General features: G+C 51.9%; 4 protein-coding genes across 4 annotated transcripts; 2 read left to right on the top strand and 2 right to left on the bottom strand.

Moving 5' to 3' along the window:
- Positions 1–1,986: 1,986 nt before the first annotated feature.
- QC764_0007480 (uncharacterized protein) lies at positions 1,987–3,165 on the bottom strand. Its single transcript, XM_062939820.1, has 3 exons — positions 2,443–3,165; positions 2,211–2,388; positions 1,987–2,152 (listed from the first exon to the last, which is right to left on the bottom strand). Exons 1-2 carry the CDS (start codon positions 2,590–2,592, stop codon positions 2,335–2,337), a joined length of 204 nt encoding a protein of 67 aa, XP_062804759.1. The 5' UTR covers positions 2,593–3,165; the 3' UTR covers positions 1,987–2,152; positions 2,211–2,334.
- A 1,061-nt stretch (positions 3,166–4,226) lies between these two features.
- Positions 4,227–5,556, top strand: QC764_106115 (uncharacterized protein; the record flags this gene model as incomplete). The annotated part of the gene is made up of 4 exons (XM_062941856.1): positions 4,227–4,441; positions 4,497–4,836; positions 5,191–5,307; positions 5,476–5,556. 4 exons carry the CDS (start codon positions 4,227–4,229, stop codon positions 5,554–5,556), a joined length of 753 nt encoding a protein of 250 aa, XP_062804758.1.
- A 2,178-nt stretch (positions 5,557–7,734) lies between these two features.
- Positions 7,735–9,317, top strand: QC764_106110 (uncharacterized protein; the record flags this gene model as incomplete). Its single annotated transcript, XM_062941855.1, has 1 exon — positions 7,735–9,317. One exon carries the CDS (start codon positions 7,735–7,737, stop codon positions 8,470–8,472), a length of 738 nt encoding a protein of 245 aa, XP_062804757.1. The 3' UTR covers positions 8,473–9,317.
- A 2,323-nt stretch (positions 9,318–11,640) lies between these two features.
- On the bottom strand, positions 11,641–14,638 carry QC764_106100 (uncharacterized protein). The gene is made up of 2 exons (XM_062941854.1): positions 13,312–14,638; positions 11,641–13,177 (listed from the first exon to the last, which is right to left on the bottom strand). The coding sequence occupies exons 1-2, from the start codon at positions 13,351–13,353 to the stop codon at positions 11,888–11,890; spliced, it is 1,332 nt and encodes a 443-aa protein (XP_062804756.1). The 5' UTR covers positions 13,354–14,638; the 3' UTR covers positions 11,641–11,887.
- Positions 14,639–16,075: the final 1,437 nt, after the last annotated feature.

The raw sequence follows: 16,075 nt of genomic DNA, 5'->3' as shown, positions 1-16,075 counted from the left end.
GAACCAGTTGTTGAGCAGACACACCTGTAGGTGGTTGCGTTTCCCAGTATCAGCCGGGCAAAGACAGCGGTGAGATACACCGCATACATGGGTGTCGGGTAACCTGGTCCCGATCTGGGCAATAGCTGGAACGAATATGATCTCGTGATGGCACCTCTGGTCAAACTAAACACCATGCTGTGGCCATGATCCCATCAGGTAATGGACCCGTCACCTTTCCCATTCTATGTGTCAGTAGGCTGTTTGTATCGCCTAACGACAAACTACCCGTTGGCTGGAAGGGTAGCACGGCAAATCCAGTTTGGGGACACAAAGTTCGGGAAAAATGCTCGTCTCCAAAACCACGGGAGTGCAAGTCGACGGACCCAAAGCCCCAAAGATGTACAGTGTTACAGTGGGGTGACCCCCAACATTCGGGCAACGAGCTTGGCGCCCCCGATGTCAAAGACCATTGGCGGCATGGCTTTGTCAGGGGCAAATCCCCAAAATTCCAAGTCGTGACCATTCTCATCAACGCCACCCCTACCTCCCTCACAAGGAGGACGGCATCGGGGGCTTCCAACTGATCAATGGAAACCACCCGGTTTTCGCTCGGTCAGAAGCCAACAATCTCACTCGGTTTCGTCATCCAGGCATGTTTTTTTATTCTTTTTTTTTTTCTTTTTCTTTTTTCTTTTTTTTTTTTACTTTTTTTTTTTACTTTCTTAGCTGCCGTTTCCCCCCGCTCTGTCATCCAACACCTCACGCCCATCGCACATCATGAAGCCACACCGCTTCCCCATGTCTGATGAAGATGATGGAGAAGCAAGGGCATTTCGGGCTGTTCTCGCCCGAGCCTCCTTGCTTCTTTCTCCTGAGCCAGAGCCAGGAATATCTCCCAGATCCACCCCCACGCGCTTTAACCTCAAAATCATTGATCGATCGTCTTCGCGTCCTCCAACAAGTTGTCGTGTTCTCGTCGCTCTTTTTCCCGATCCTCTGTCCATCATTCCTTTGTCCTCCTCCTGCTCCTTTCCCCTTAAAGCCCCAATTAATTGGCAGCCAGTTCCCTTGCCTGCTTGCATCGAGCAAGTCTCACGTGAGGCCCGCGCCTTGTTCCCCCCTATATCCCGTTCGCGTGGGGGTTCCCCAGATTTCCTCAACTCGCTACCAAGCCGCTATTGGTTCCCCAAGAATGATGCTGGCCGGGGTGCTGAGCTCCAACTGAAAGTGGCTCCGGGCACGGCTCCAGACGTTCTGGAATTTCCAACACGTTTCTCGCGTTCCCATTGGCTCTTGTCCTGGCCTTGTGATGTTTTTCAATGGATCGTCTTATCGCGCGAGATTGCCAAATTGACCTCGTGACGATGGGTTCAATCTTGTCCCAGCGGCACGGGGCGGATGATCTTCAATTCCACAAACTGTTTTCTAGTGCTGAATATACTCATATCTTGTGCAATCTGCGTGTCGAATCTCAACCGAAACTGTGAGTGTGGTCTATCACGGTTTTCAGCCCGTCAGGGTACCTTGGTGAAGCACGGAGAGCACCATAATCTTAAAACACGCGACATACACAAGATGCCCGAATTCAATGCCACAAATAACCATCGCCGGAATCTCCAGGTAGCTCTATAGAAATGACGTGCCGTTAGATCATGGGGCTGAAGATGTACAGTGTGAGGTCGATTTATCATTGGCCATGATGCCCATCTCCCGGTGTCGTCAATGAACAGCACGTGAAGCATTCACCATTCTGTGGCTGTCTGTGTCTCCTCCAACTTGACCACAGGAACAAGATATGACCCCTGCGAATGTCAACGGTCATCAGGCATCCAACACGGTATCAATCACTTGGTGCACAACCTCTGCGGCATGATAATATCGGGGCCTTAGAATCACAAGAAACAGTAACGGCACTGCGAGCACGATCAAATGACACCATGGAGAATGTTAGACATTTCCGTGACAAGAGCAGATCCATATATACATGTATTGATCCTCCAGTTCCCTAGTCGAGATATTGAAACCAGATCAGAATCATGACCACCCTTCCCAACCATCCCTCGAACGACTCTTTGTCGACGGCGGCGTTGACAGCCATTTTCCTTCTCCATGAGCTCATTTCAATGATCAACAGAGCTGCACAGCCATTTGCATCCTTGACTCTGGTTGTCTGGACTAGGGTCAGCAATCGAACCATAGGTAACTTGCTGGGGAATGGGAAAACTTACCGGCACCATCATTCATATCACCGGTGTTTCATCTCCACCTCAAGAATATCTTTGTGATTATTCTTCCCACCGCTTCTGGTGAAATCATTGGTCTCGAAACCCTTGTTTCGCTTAGGGCGAAATCTCATCGTGCGCTGTGACCCAAGTGATGGAGCGGCGGCGACAGGCCCAGGTTATACTGTACAATGATCAATTAGTATTCCATGATGAGTCGCAAGGTATAGTGACATACATTTATCTTATCATGCTCCATGTAGCCCGAGGGCAAATATCTTGAGATGACCGTTTCGGTGAAGGTCGAAACCGAAGCCGGCAAGACGTCTGCATGCATGATGGCATTGAGGGCAGACAAATCCCCCGCGAAGACCCAACTCTGTGCCATGATGCTGAGAGTTGACGGTGGGCAACTCTGGCATCAGTGAGGGAATGAACCCGGTGAAAGGTCGACAAGAGAGTTCAAGTTGACCGCTGCCTCTTGGAGGGGTGTCGAAAAACCCAACCGACTTTGTAATGGGCGCCCGCCCCCCCAGAATGATGCCGGAGAAGAGCCTCCCCCCCAGGATGAAGTTGGAAGACAACCCAACCCCATCGCGTTTGAGGTTGAGTGCCCCGAGGGGACGGCATGTTTGAGTTTGAGTGCGCGGGGGGCGGGCACGAATTTGAGGTCGAAGACCCTTATGTTGAAGAGCGTCCGAGGCACCTCCCGCGGAGGGCGTAGATGTCTTGGATGTTTGTGTTTGGAAGAAGATGAGAAGAAGAGAAGAAGAGAAGAGAGAGAAGATATAAGAGGGAAGTTTTCTTGCCCCACAGAAAGGTAGGCAGAGTTTTCTCCGTTGCCCCGTGTCATAGGATCGGAGCCTAGACCCGCTCATCTGCCCCTCGCACCAGAAAGGGGGAAGGAGGACGACATCATTCCCCCACGCAGCCGCTCTCTTGTTCCCCGATTCCTGACTTTCCAGGCTCTAAGAGACCCGGCCACAAAGTTCACAATGGTGAATGATGGATTTCGTGGGATACCGGCATGTTCCAACTGCTACTAGCTATTGCTTACTTGATTTCCAGGTTGTTTGGTGGCCCATCACACATGATCGATTCTGTTCATACCAAACTAGGTAGCATTGGGAAGCATAACAATAGGAGGCTTGCTTGCCTGACGTTCAGATTGTTCAAGAGGGTAAGCGGTAGAAATGTTGGGTCAATGAGGACAGGCCAAGTATCGAGGTATCCAGGCTGGGTAGGAGCTGAGATGTAGGTGCTGAGCATCGATGGAAAGCGGAATTACACTGGGGCAGGCTATTCTTTCCACTTGGACATAGTCACATGGGTGCCTTCACCTGCAGGCGAACTGGAGCAGCACATCAGACAACAAAGATGAGGTTGGTTGTTGAACTGTGATATCACGTTGAATGTGGTTGAGAAAGTGAGGGATGGAGCCGCTGAGATAACACCTTCGAATTTGATTCAGAGGATATGCCTGTTTAAGGTAGGTAGCCAGAAACATGTCCACAAATTCAAGATATACAAGTGAAATCGAAATGCTTGGACTAGATATATGACACAGTCTATTATTCATGTTTCATTGCTTGGGGTCGGAACAGCTGGTGAAGTGTAGCGTGGTGGCTTGAACACCAGGTATCCATCCAGTCTTTACTGAATCAAAGGAAGACTTTCATCGCCCAAGAATCAACGCAGCCAATATTACCTCACCTTGAAACAATCAATATCAGAAATCGGGAATCTAAGGCTTTTTGAATTATTCCACTGAAGTTCCTTGTTCTTTCCGGTTCAGAGATCTGAACCGGAATAAGCGGGTCTTTGGGTAGCTTGGAGTAACAGAAGTAAAAGGAAGGAACAATAGCAATGAGGAAAAAATAGGACTGGAAGGAGCAGAAGCCATCTCAGCATAGGCTCCAAGATGATCACCATCAAGCAGCTTTAATTTGGCCCTTATTTCTCCCTACAAAGACAAAACAACAAAGTGCTTCATTCTATCAGCAGCACGAAGAACAAGCAAAAATGAAGATCATCATCGTCAGCTCGACTGGCCTGGTGGGAGACGCCATTGCTTTCCAGTGCCTAGCAAGCAGAGACATCCAAGATGTCTACATACTATCCCCGGCAGCGATGCCACATGAGTATTCTGCCAAGGCCCGGCACCTGGCCCACCACGACTTCATGTCGTACGAGCCGGAGCTGATCGAGAAGCTCGCGGGCGCTCAAGCCTGCATCTGGTATGGCCTGCCTCCTGGAAACCTTCTCGAACCCAGCGCTGACTTCTTGAAATAGGGTGTTGCCGCCGAAACCCTGTGTTGACGAGCATCCGAGGCCCTCCGAGAGGCGTCGATCTATCAGCGACGCCTGGTTCAACTGGGAATCTCTTGCCGATGAGGTCGAAGCCCTCACTGTTTCGGATGAACGTTTCGTGGAGGTTGAAACCGAGGCCGGCAAGAGAGTTCAAGTTGACCGCTGCCTCGGAGGTGCCAAGGCGTTCCTCGACCAGGTGATCCCACACCTGGCCCCGGCGAGCGAGCGGCCGTTCCGGTTTGCCTTGGTGAACTGGGCAGCCAACAGCTGGGACGAGGAAGAGACCGAAGAGGCTATGGAGCTGTTGTCCGAGCGGCTTGTGGTACGTTATGTTTTGTTTTGTTCTTTCAAGAGATTTTTCTGTTTGTTACTGGGGGTCCAGTCAGTCTATGGCTTCATGCCTAGATACAATATGATTCTGTTGAGACATTCGGTTGGTAAGGGAGGGAGAGTTTGGATAGAAATCGGCTGATTGGTTTACAGGGATTGATTTCTTGGTTCAAGTTCAAGGTTGGCAGCCAGGCTCATTGTTTCCTCAATAAAGGGGTTTTCCTCCAGTTTTGCCTTTTTGTGTATATACTGTTTTCAAATACTGGATTGTTTGTGCACCCATGTCTTGCGTTCTTGTTACATTTATCGATACCTGATGGTGAATGCTTACTGACTCTGGTTATAGAACGCCAACATCAAAATTTCTGTTTTCCGGCCCGGCATGTTCGTTCCTGCTCGCCCAGAGGCGAATGTCAACCCGCCTGTGGGCGAAGCCATCTTCGCCAGCCAGCTCGCGGATGCGGTGATCGAGCATATCCTCGACACCGAGAAATAAGGTAGGCACTGTCCCATTCAGCCGCGGCGATCAACAGGGGTTCTCGGGAACGCAACCGAGGCATCTCGTCGATCACTTGTCGCTTTGAGCTCACTGGGTACACAGGTCACTAACTTCTCCTATTGATAATGATAGCACAAGTATGGCCGAGACATTGAAGCGGCTGTTTATCCTTGGTATCTGTGGAGAGAGACTGGGGGCTGGCTGGCTGCATGATGTGCCGCAGCTGATGGCTGACCGGGCAGAAAGGTCCGATGCCCAAATCTTTGGAACGGATTGCTGCAGTTAGGTATTCTTCGCAGATCAACTTCGTTCAGTGTCGAAGTGTGCTTCCCTCCTTCGCCTTCACCCCGACCACCACTCACACCTGGCATTCAGCCGTTAGCTTCGGGAATCATTTACAACATCGCCGAGCGACTCCACAATGGCTGAACTCGATCACTGGGCTCAAGCTGCGGTTGTTTGTGATCCGGGGAAATTGAAGATCAACCCGGTTGACTTAATCCGAGCAGCCCTAGTTACTGCGACCTTGGGAAATCGTTAGTGTACCTACCTACCTTGATTGAAGATCAAAGTCATTTACAAGCATATATCTGCTAATGGGACCAGAGAAGCGCCCGGTATGGAACCCCTTCCAAGCATCTCCTATACATACCTACCTCAAGGTACCTACCTACATACCAAACACGATGGACAACCTTTTTGAAACCGGACTCATTACCAAGGTAACAAACGTGTGGCTTTCAATCCCCAGACTTAAATTGTGCTCCACTGTAGCATTCCCGGGATCGGGGATTTGGGTCGGCTCTCTGTGGTTTCAGGTTTGAGATTACACTATTCTGAATCGGAGCTGAATTCCCAGATCTTCGGGTTTGGGATGGCAGACATGCTTCCAGTGTTCGAGCGGCCAATGGTTGAGGCCGACCAAGACACACACAACACCGTCTCATCTCCAGGCAGGTCATAAATACGGCATGGACATAAGCAGCAAGTGAAAGAAGCTACTGTGACTATCGCGCCAATTGCTGCGACAAGATGGGATCGGACCCAGGCTGTTGGGGCACCAGTGAACGAAAGGGATCTGCAAACCCCGATATTCTTCGGAACCATCATTTTACCAACATGTCAGCTCTGGCAAGGTGCGTCGCTGCCGGGGACTAACCGAACCCATCGACATCTCGGGCCGACAGGCCGTATCGCAGCCCTCCTGTTGGCTCAATTGCAGCTGGGCATCGACAGAAGCGAGCTGAATACAGAAAAAAGAAGCGCGTTGCCTCCATTCAAGACTCGAGGGTCATCATCTTGTGTCAGATTATCGGTCCCAAGCTCGCATTTTGTGCCTTCTGCTCTGAGAGTCTGGGGCAACGCACACAGACGCCATGGCATGCTGGTGGGTTTCTCTACCTTCCCTGTTGAGCACCCTAGACCTCCTTAGCTCCTCACTGTTGGCCCAAAATCCAATCACAAGTGTTAGAAGAGTCTTCCGGTGGCAAGGCTAGCCAGTTGGTTATGGGGCTTCGTCCAAACTGTCGGGACCATGAGCGCTGTCCAGCGCCTGTCCGGTTTGGTCCATTCTTGCGCAGTCCCCTTCAGCCAAGCTCGCCTTAGGAATCTTGTGAATACGCCAAGGACGGGCTGTCGAGCAATGGTCTCGCGGCACGGTTATGGCTGCCGCCGGCAACTCATCCAGACACCCTCACTATTCCCTCGGCCAATAAATATGTCGTGTCTTTCGTCTTGCCAACTGAGGTGGCTTGTCTTTTACTCAATTTTGCCCGCAACCCTATCCGCCGATCCCCAGGCCCAGTGGGCCACCTTTCACTCTGTCACTCTCTCCCTGTCTCATGATCTCAGTTACCTCCACAAAGCATCCAAGAGACAGACGGGATCACAGCCAACGTGGGTTGCACAAGCCAGGCACGCACCACACACAGGTAGCGCTTGGACCCCCAACTTACATCGCCCTGCAGTGACATCTGGAGTAGTCTGGGTGACTGGGTCTGCAACAGAACCCCAGCCTGGGGTACCTCTGTCCCAGCGTCCCCTCGTACATCTCGGTACCTACGTGGGAATCTCACCTGGCCAGCACCAACCAACGTTCACCTGGAGAGCCGGCTGTCTGCTGCTGACATCCCATCCCATGTGCATGTCTCGGAGACAGTGTTCCTGATAAGAGGCACCGCCGTCCCGTCTTTCCTTCCTTCTGTTTCACACACACCTTTGACTTCAAGACTCGAGTGTTAAACATTCGCCGACCTGGCTGCTAGGCTGTGGACAGCATCTGTCGCTCTCTCCTGTGTTGACTGGTACACATCACAATCCGGTCAAACAACGACAGTTGTCTCCGCCATAAAGTCTGATCAGATCCCCTCCTACTCGTCTTTCACTTCGGACATGGCCAGTTCTATCATGCCCGCTCTCGAGATCACAACCCCTCTGGACGACGAGGCTCCCATCACCAGCCAGTTTTCCTGCCAGCACCACGCTATGCAACCCCTCGAGTGGCACTACGTCCCCGCCGACAGCAACCAAGGCAACAGCTTGATCGTCGCCATATGGCCCACCGACACCTGCTATCAAGGCCTCCAAACCATGTCCCTACCCAACACAATGCCCACCACGAGTCGCCCCCACCGCAGTCGGCAACTCCAAGAGTCGCAGATTATGACTACAGCCCTTATCCACGTCCCGCACTGCTATCTCAACGTCACCAGCCACACCCCTGCCTCCCACCACGCCCCCGGCCTCGTCGAGCGAATCGGCCTGCCACGGTCTCTGGTCCAAGGATTCCTCTCCACCATCGCCCTCCCCTCCTCCACGGCCGACGTCGTCGGTCTCAACCACCACCACCACGCTGCCGCCGACTTTGAGCTCGTGACAAGCGCCGTCCCCCACACTGACGACCAAGACGACTGGGTCTTTTCTCGCTGCCTGCTGGCCGACTTTACCGGCTTTGGCGAGGAGGCGGCGGCTACGTTGTCCCGCCAAGGACGGTTGTGCTGTTGGATCAGTGTTGTCTTGAATGGCAGCTCAGGGGTGTGGGACCTACACTTTGTGGTGCACAAGGTAGGGGTCTGCGCCCGGAACCCGAGCTTGAGCAGGACAGGGGCTTGCGTTAGGACGGTCCACTGACTAGGAAGACGTGGGGTTTGCGGTTCTTTCTTTTTTGGAAACAAGGTGTCTGTTTTGGATGTTGATTGAGGTGGTCATGAGGACGGCCCATTGCGACATTGTCCCAGCTTGCGGCTGACACTGGCTAAGCTTGGGACCCTTTTCTATCCTTTTTTGTTCAGTTTATGTTGGTTCTTCCCAGCAAAAGCGTTATACAGTGGATATACACGGGCTGGGCGGGAGGACAAAAGTCTCAAGCATGAAACGGGCGGATAGAGTTTTACTGGCGCGTGACTTTCCTTTTCTTCTGTCCTTTTTACACTCGGAATTCACTATGGTGGCAGGGCGATAATGGTCAGGATGGGCTGGGACGGGAAGATCTGGCGTTTGTTTTCTTGCCTTTCCTTTTCTTACGATTTCGGTCAGGGGTTTTGTTAGATCTCCTGGATGTATCTGTACTATCTTAACTGCCTGGCATGGCATGGTAACCAGGGTGTTGGTCTGTCTCAACGAAGCACATTTCCCCCCCACTCAAAGAAAGGTCACTGTAAGATCAAAGCAAATCAACGTATCCGGTCTTTTATGTCGACAATTTTCTCTTTTTGGGGTTCCATGAATCGTTATCTTTTGTCCCGGGTTGTGTGAGCAGGACATGATCTGGTTGGTATGCAAGCTGCCTACCTGCGTTCAACATCCGGAGGTGGCCGGTATTCAAGGTACCTTAAGAGGTAGCAGGAGCCGGGATGCCCGTTTAGTAAAGTTAGGCTGGGGTAATTTACGACTACCAGCAGTGACAGGGAGCGGAGTGAATGGATAGTTCTGCTGTTTACTACATTGGCGATAACCTCGCCCCGGGGGACCCCAGCAAGGCAGAGAGATATTCCCATTTCATTTCCGGGAACGTCAGGTTGTTCAAGATTACGTGACGCCCCAGGGGCGAGAAAAGACAAGAAAGGCTTAAGCTCCCCACAACTGGTGCTAGGTCCAACGGTGAGATGGACTTTGCTCCGTGCCCTGCTCGACACTGCAGATATGTACACCAAGAGAATTTTCCTCGTCATACACACTAACTAATAAGCGGAAAGAAAGAATTTACCGCTAAGGAAAGGTCCTGCTTGCGGGGCGGGCTAATAAGAAGGTCTGGAACTATTTGCTCTTTTTTTGTTTCTTTTTTTCTTGGTTTGATTTTAGGGGGAGATCAGTGGGTTTAGTGGTCGGAGGGTAAAATACATGGAGGTTTGCCGGGGGTAAATTTGATGAAGATGGTTAGTCCGGTGCGGAAGGATGGATTTTGTAAATGTAGGTCCCATGCCAGCATTGATGTGGCTTTTGGTTTTGAGGGATCCAGGATGGAAGCGAAAGCGAGAGGTTGCATGATGCTGTGAAACGGTTGATGACATGGCAGGAGATAAACGAGCATGCTGAAAGTGGGATGTGGCAAAACGGGTAGCGTACCCTTTCTCTGGTTCGTTTTTGGACACCGCTCTTTTGAGGGAGTTTTCTGGTGGGAGGGGGTGGAGAGCATATGCTGTGTGACCTTTGGGCGTTCCATTTCGGCAGGGGGCTGATAGCGAGACCTGTTGTTGTTGATGATGATACCTATTCTTCATCTATGGGGTATACCCAAGATGAGTTGGTCAAGTGTATGGACAGGTCTAGACCTGCTGATGCCGATCCGATACCTGCAGTTAATTAGCCCAGTTAAAGAGGCATCCTGTCTGCTGAACTGCAAAATGACTCTTTCTTGGGATAAGTTGAAAGCTATCGTTTTCGTCATTTACGGCAAAGATTCAACAAGGTTGCATTCAGCCAGCAACAACGACAACTCCCACGTCCCGAACGGGACTCCCCATAATTCATGTCCCGTCATGGGGGTCTATGATAGGGGAATGAAGCTCTGTTCTCTTTCGGCATTAGCTCTGTTTCTTCTTATCAGGTCCCGGTTTTACAAGGATGTGATGATTAATCATCAAGATCAACTGTCCATCAGACCACGGGCATAGGATTCCGAAGCTCTTCAATCCCGGATATGAGGATGAGAAGGCAACTGCAAAAGGAACAACCACTATGAATAGGTCTGATAAGCCAACATACATCGCTCTTCGGCACTCGGCAGTGAACTTTGGGACTGGAGGACCATACAAGACCCCCTGTCATTCTTCACCAACTGATCTGGATCACCACCACCACCCACCCACCCATGCCGTTCTGAAGAACCCCACAGCGGGTGACGGGCACAAGGGAGCTTATAAAAAGCAAGTAAAGCTTCGAAGCCGGTAGTTGGATGCCGATATGTCCTGAAATGGGCAAGGTGAAAGGGGGGGTATGTGGGATTAACGTTTCAAAAACTTGCCCAGGCATGAAATGCACGAGTTGGAACCTGGTCTCTGCTTGAATTGAGCTTTCCTCGGTAAAGGCAAAATGTGAGATATCAATTCTCTTCCTTGCTCTCCCAACGCTCGGCCCGGATTTGTAGGCGGAGAAAGAGAACTGTGCCGCCAGCTAGCCTCGTGGCCGATCCGACTGCCAGATGTGACGGGTGCGCTTGTACCCAGACAACGACAGGGGACAGGGGGGATAACGCCGTTCAGGTCGACATGGAGAGGGAGAGGTACGGTACCCTTTCTCAGCCTATCGCTTTCAGCCAGGGGGTCTCGGCATCGGTCTGCTGAAGAGAAGACCGAGAATGCATGAAATCGAATCCAACTGATCGATGCGATTGCAACTCGGCGGCATTTGGTGTTGCGCAGGAAGTGTTGTTGGCATTCTGAATTAGGGACAGAAGGCATCAGGCTCCGAGTGTCAGAACGAACGAATCGGGCTCTAGCTTGTTGTTCAGGATATCAGGGTGAATTGGCGATGTGGCTAGCTGCCCCCAAGCCCATGTCCCCTGGCCTGGGATGGCTCCGGGTACGATTCCACCAATACCACTCGAGATACAAACTGAGTGTTGAGTCATTGCCGCCCGAGGGCTCCGAGTGTTCCTGAATAAGCTGAGCTGAAAGCGAGACAAAGATATTTTCACGCTATTGTTTTCCTCGTGACGGAAGTAGCGGCAAGAGTGGGTTGTGAGCAGAACGATATTCAGGAATTTGGGTCTTGTTGGTGGTTGATGTTTCAGTCTATCTTCAATTTGGAATAGTGAGCTAACGTGTTCCAGAAGAGCAATTTGGAGGCGTAGTGGACGGGTTTCCGAGGTACTGGGCTGCTGTTAGGGCCTTTCGACATTTGTCTGCATACCTAGATGATTGCATAAGCACAGGACATAGAGACAGTGACTGTCAGTGGCAACAACATGCATGATTTGTGCTACGTAAATGCCATACATTCTGTTTGTATCTTGAGCCTCAACCCACCAAAATAAGAGTTGTATCGAAATGATTCCTGCCAAGTCCCACCTAACCATCAGTATGAGCTATTCAAACAAGCCCAAGCATCAGCTACTCCCTGTGCGCTTCAACCTCATGTCATGTTCCGACCTCAAGCGTTCCACCTCTTCTTTCAGTTTCTGATTACCATCCCCCATTGACTTGAGCACACGGCAGGTGTAGTGAAGCACCTCTGCCTTGCTCATTCTCCTCTGTTTCTTCTTCCCTTTGCCCCCCGTGTTCCTGTTTGCGGGCAATCCAAGACCAGTCCTTTCGTCCAGCAGGGCCCCAATGATGGCCATATGTTCGTCGTCGTCGTCATAGTCTCCATTCACACTTCCGCCGGCCGTTTTGCTGTGGCGGGCTATCACTCTTTCCTCTTCCGGCAAAGCGCACAGCGCTTCGAGTAGCTCCTCGAAGCCTTTGTGCAGCCTGATCCGGTACTCCTTCTCAACCTGATTATGATTTTCCCTGGCACGCTGATCTTCAGCCAACTCTCCTGGTCGTGGTGGAGCTTCTTCAGGGGTGCGTCTAAACCGGCGGGTCGCAGTGCGCAAGCTGGGACCGTTTGACTTCGTTTGCTTGTGCGGTTGTATTGAACTTGAGCTGGCTGGAGAGACTGTCTTGGAGTCTTTGGATCGGGGAGTCACCTTTGTTTTCGTTGAGGGTGAGGGTAGCTGTCCTTTACCCGAGGCTTTTGTTGTCTTCCGCAGGTTCAAACTCGCAGGTCTGCCATTATGCTGTTGGTGCTGTGTCGGTGCTGGTTCGAATTCGGGTGGGATCGTGGAAGAAGAAAGCGACCTGTCATGCGACCCTTGGTCTAGAGGTAATGTGGTATCGGACATCATGCACACAGCAAAATATGACGCCGGCATCTCCCGAGCAGAGTGTGGTGCGTCAAAGGGAGCCGAAACTATGGGTGAATCGGGTTGGCTCAACGAGACTCCATATGTGTGGTTTATCGGGAAAGACTGATACGTCCAATGATCGTTGGCTGGGCTCAAAATCATCGGCGAAGTTTGAATACTGCTGGTTGAGCTGAAGGTGCAGGCAATGTCGCCGTAAGGTACTGACGGGCTTATTGGGCTGTTCGAAACCCACTGGCCTTCTAGAGTCGAGGAGCTCTGGTCGAAGGAAGTTTCCAAGTGCAAGTAGGTAGGGCTTGGAATTCTGGCATCTGCCACGGGCTGCTGATAGGATGAGAGGTCGGTGGGATTAGTGATGCTGTGGTGAAGGTTGGGGTCATGGTAGCCGAGATGGTTGCTCGAGTTCTCGTCATATGTCCATCCATGACTGCCCGTATCTGAACGATGTTGGAGTTCTGATGGCAGCCCTTGCCCGGAATGTTCCCCAGGGAGCTGAAACTGATGTCAGAATAGGGACAGGCGTATCTGCTCTCAAGCTTGGTACACGGGGAATAGGACAACAAAATGGACGGATCAAGAGTGAAGGGAAAGGTGATAGAGGAAAAAGGACTCGGGACGTTGCCCACCTGGTTTGTATTATTTTGAATCCACCCCGAAGTTTGCTCCATTCTCACTGTGTTGGTCTGCTGTGTGGGTAGATGATAGATCCAAGAGAGGCACCGATAGGCACTGAAATGATGTTAGTTTGGGTGTCAGCCAGGTAACGGAGGGTACGTTCGAAGATAAGAGGGCTTTCCTGGTAGAGGAGGCCGTCTTGGGCTTACCCGAACTGAGAGCCAGGGCTAATAATGCGGAGGGTAACCGAATGGGAAGCGGGCAGGGACCCGCTCTGTTGTAGGCTGCGCGGTGAGCTCGTCCGTGTCTTGGTGTCTGAACTGGTTGCTACCCCCGCCCGAGACTCCCCCTTTCAGTGACTCTGCCTGGTAAGCTGTCTCTGAGACACCCCGGGGGGTCACTGGGCACGGTTTCTCTGCCTCCCCTCTTGGGTTTCATGCCAAGATTGACGCAGCTGTGTCAATTTCCCAAATAATGTGGTCGGAGAGGTCGCAACGTGTTGTAGGGGGACGCCAATATGCAGTAATTAGCAGAGCCGACGCTCATGGACTGTTCCAGCCACAGGCCCAGGACAGTGGTTGGACAGTTCATACGCTTGCCGAGGTGCGAAGTCTTGTGAAGAGGACCGAACGTGGTGAGGCTGCTTGGCTTTTGGGTACCGAATCCGCAATCGCGCGCAGTGCCTCAGTTCCCCGGCGCCACCTTGCTCAAGTGTGGCCGATCCTGGGCCCTTGTTTTCCGCAGTTGACTGGGGTGCGAAGCTTGGTGATGTATACCTAACTGGAGTGTTGACGCCAGACTCGTGGTGTCAGTTCCAAGGGACGGCTGCTTTTAGCTTCGTGGGCCACGGCGGGCTCAAGGGAGTTATCAGTGACAGAGAAGAGACATTTGCCAAAAGAAGCATGCAAGTATTCGGTATGAGAATGCACATCGAACGTGGCAGAGCGACAAAAAGCATTGAGCTGTCTGGGACCCTAGTTTGACAGTTTGGTCGATCGACAGCGCAGTGCTCCGAGTCCCCGAAGCGACCTACCAAAGGGACACAGGGACGCAATGCTCGAAGGGTTCAGGGCAGGACGGAGCATGCCCTCTAGGTCCTTGTTACAATCCTAGACCCATGTCGTTATATGGCTTATCGGCCGTCGCGATAACCTCATCACCACCAGCACACATACTCACCTTTTCTCCCCCCCCTCCTCGGGCCGCTCGCGATTCGTCGTGGCTCGGCTGACAGGCAGCGTTCGTGTCCCAAGGGAGACCATTCGCTCGTTTATCTCTAGGCCATTTATTGCCTGCATCGTGACAGGCTCAGAGGGAGACCGGCGAACGACAGAGCCAATACCTATCTGCCCTCCTCGTTCTCACCTGTCAAAGCTCTCCTTGGACAAGTGAAATGGACCAACAGCGGGGCCAGGGACCCGCTCGCATAGTACCGGATTAAATCCCGCCAATAGTTCAGGCATCTTTTGTGGGGGGGATGACCCAGAGAAGCCCCCCCGGTATCATTCCCGGTTGCTTCATCCAACTTGGTGCTTGGCCACATCCACATCCACGGCCAGCTTCTTGGGTTTTCCTCACATCCCGTCGCGGGCCGCTCATTTACGCTATTGCTAGTTGATTTCGGCGAAGTTCCACTTACGTGGTGGAATTCCCACAGCTGCTCCGTTGCGAGCCTCGGAATGGCACGCTGCTGCATGACGGTGGCCAGCCATTTCTTATTCGTTGGGGATCAGCAGCACCAGGGACCCCATGCAAGCCACCAGCACGCAACAAATACTGGGCCGCTCTGAGGTGTCCAGCAGTGCAGTCCGGACCTCTGATGGAACCTCACTGCTCAACTTTTTATGACTGCTCACATGTGCTTACAAAGGCAAGGACAGCGACATGTTGATGCCTTGGAAGAAACATCCCACAAGTGAACTGAGCACGTATCTTCCCAGAGCCACCAGGTTCCCAGCTCAGTCAGGTAGGTATTGGGGGTCGGGAACCTCGGTCTCGTTTTGTCATGTCCCCCAGGCACGGCCCGCCCACCTGCAATACCACATCCAAAAGGTATCGAGTGAAGGCGTGTAAGAGGGACAGGTAACCAGTATACCCCCACGAATGAATAGGGTGTTCACGGCAGTTGCAGGGACACATCACCAAGCTCCATTACCTACTTACACTGGGGTTCATTCCACTTCTGAATTCCGCATTTCTACCTTTGGTATGCTGCCCGTTGCTGGACGAAACCTTCACCTTGTGAAAGAACACCACACCAGTCATCCGCGATGACTATCGTTATTTGTCAGCGGGCTTAGAGATTGGCTCGAAGCCGACCTCTCGTGAGCCTTGACTTCAGACTCGTTCCGAGGACATACAGCTTGGTGGCCGAAGAGTGTACATGCTTGTCATGCACCTGCGATCCCGAGTTCACTATTATTCTGGCTTACGACGGAGTTGCTCATCAAGACCACAGCCGTTGCTTGGAGTGGTCTGATTGTTTGAAAAGCTAAACATGCTGCACCTTGATGTGATATCCTATGACCTCGCCGCTGCATGTCTTAGAAAATATATATAAGATCTGCAGGGAAGCTATGCAGGCCGACTTCTTGACAGGTTTGATGTTTGACAGCTCCGCGGATGCGAGACCTTTTGTCTTACAGCACTGAGCGTCGAAGATTGTGGTTGAGAGGTTCTAGAAGCGGTCTATCTTTTTTTCATGTTTTCTTTTGCTGCACTTAGAACCTCATAGCCGAGAGGTCAGAATGGAGGCTAAACAAGGGGGTAAAGTGG

This window comes from Podospora pseudoanserina, chromosome 1 (assembly GCF_035222485.1).
Source record: "Podospora pseudoanserina strain CBS 124.78 chromosome 1, whole genome shotgun sequence".
In the NCBI taxonomy this organism is placed as follows: Eukaryota; Fungi; Ascomycota; class Sordariomycetes; order Sordariales; family Podosporaceae; genus Podospora; species Podospora pseudoanserina.
Note: the sequence above shows the minus strand (reverse complement) of the source record. Positions and strands in the feature narration are given on the sequence as shown.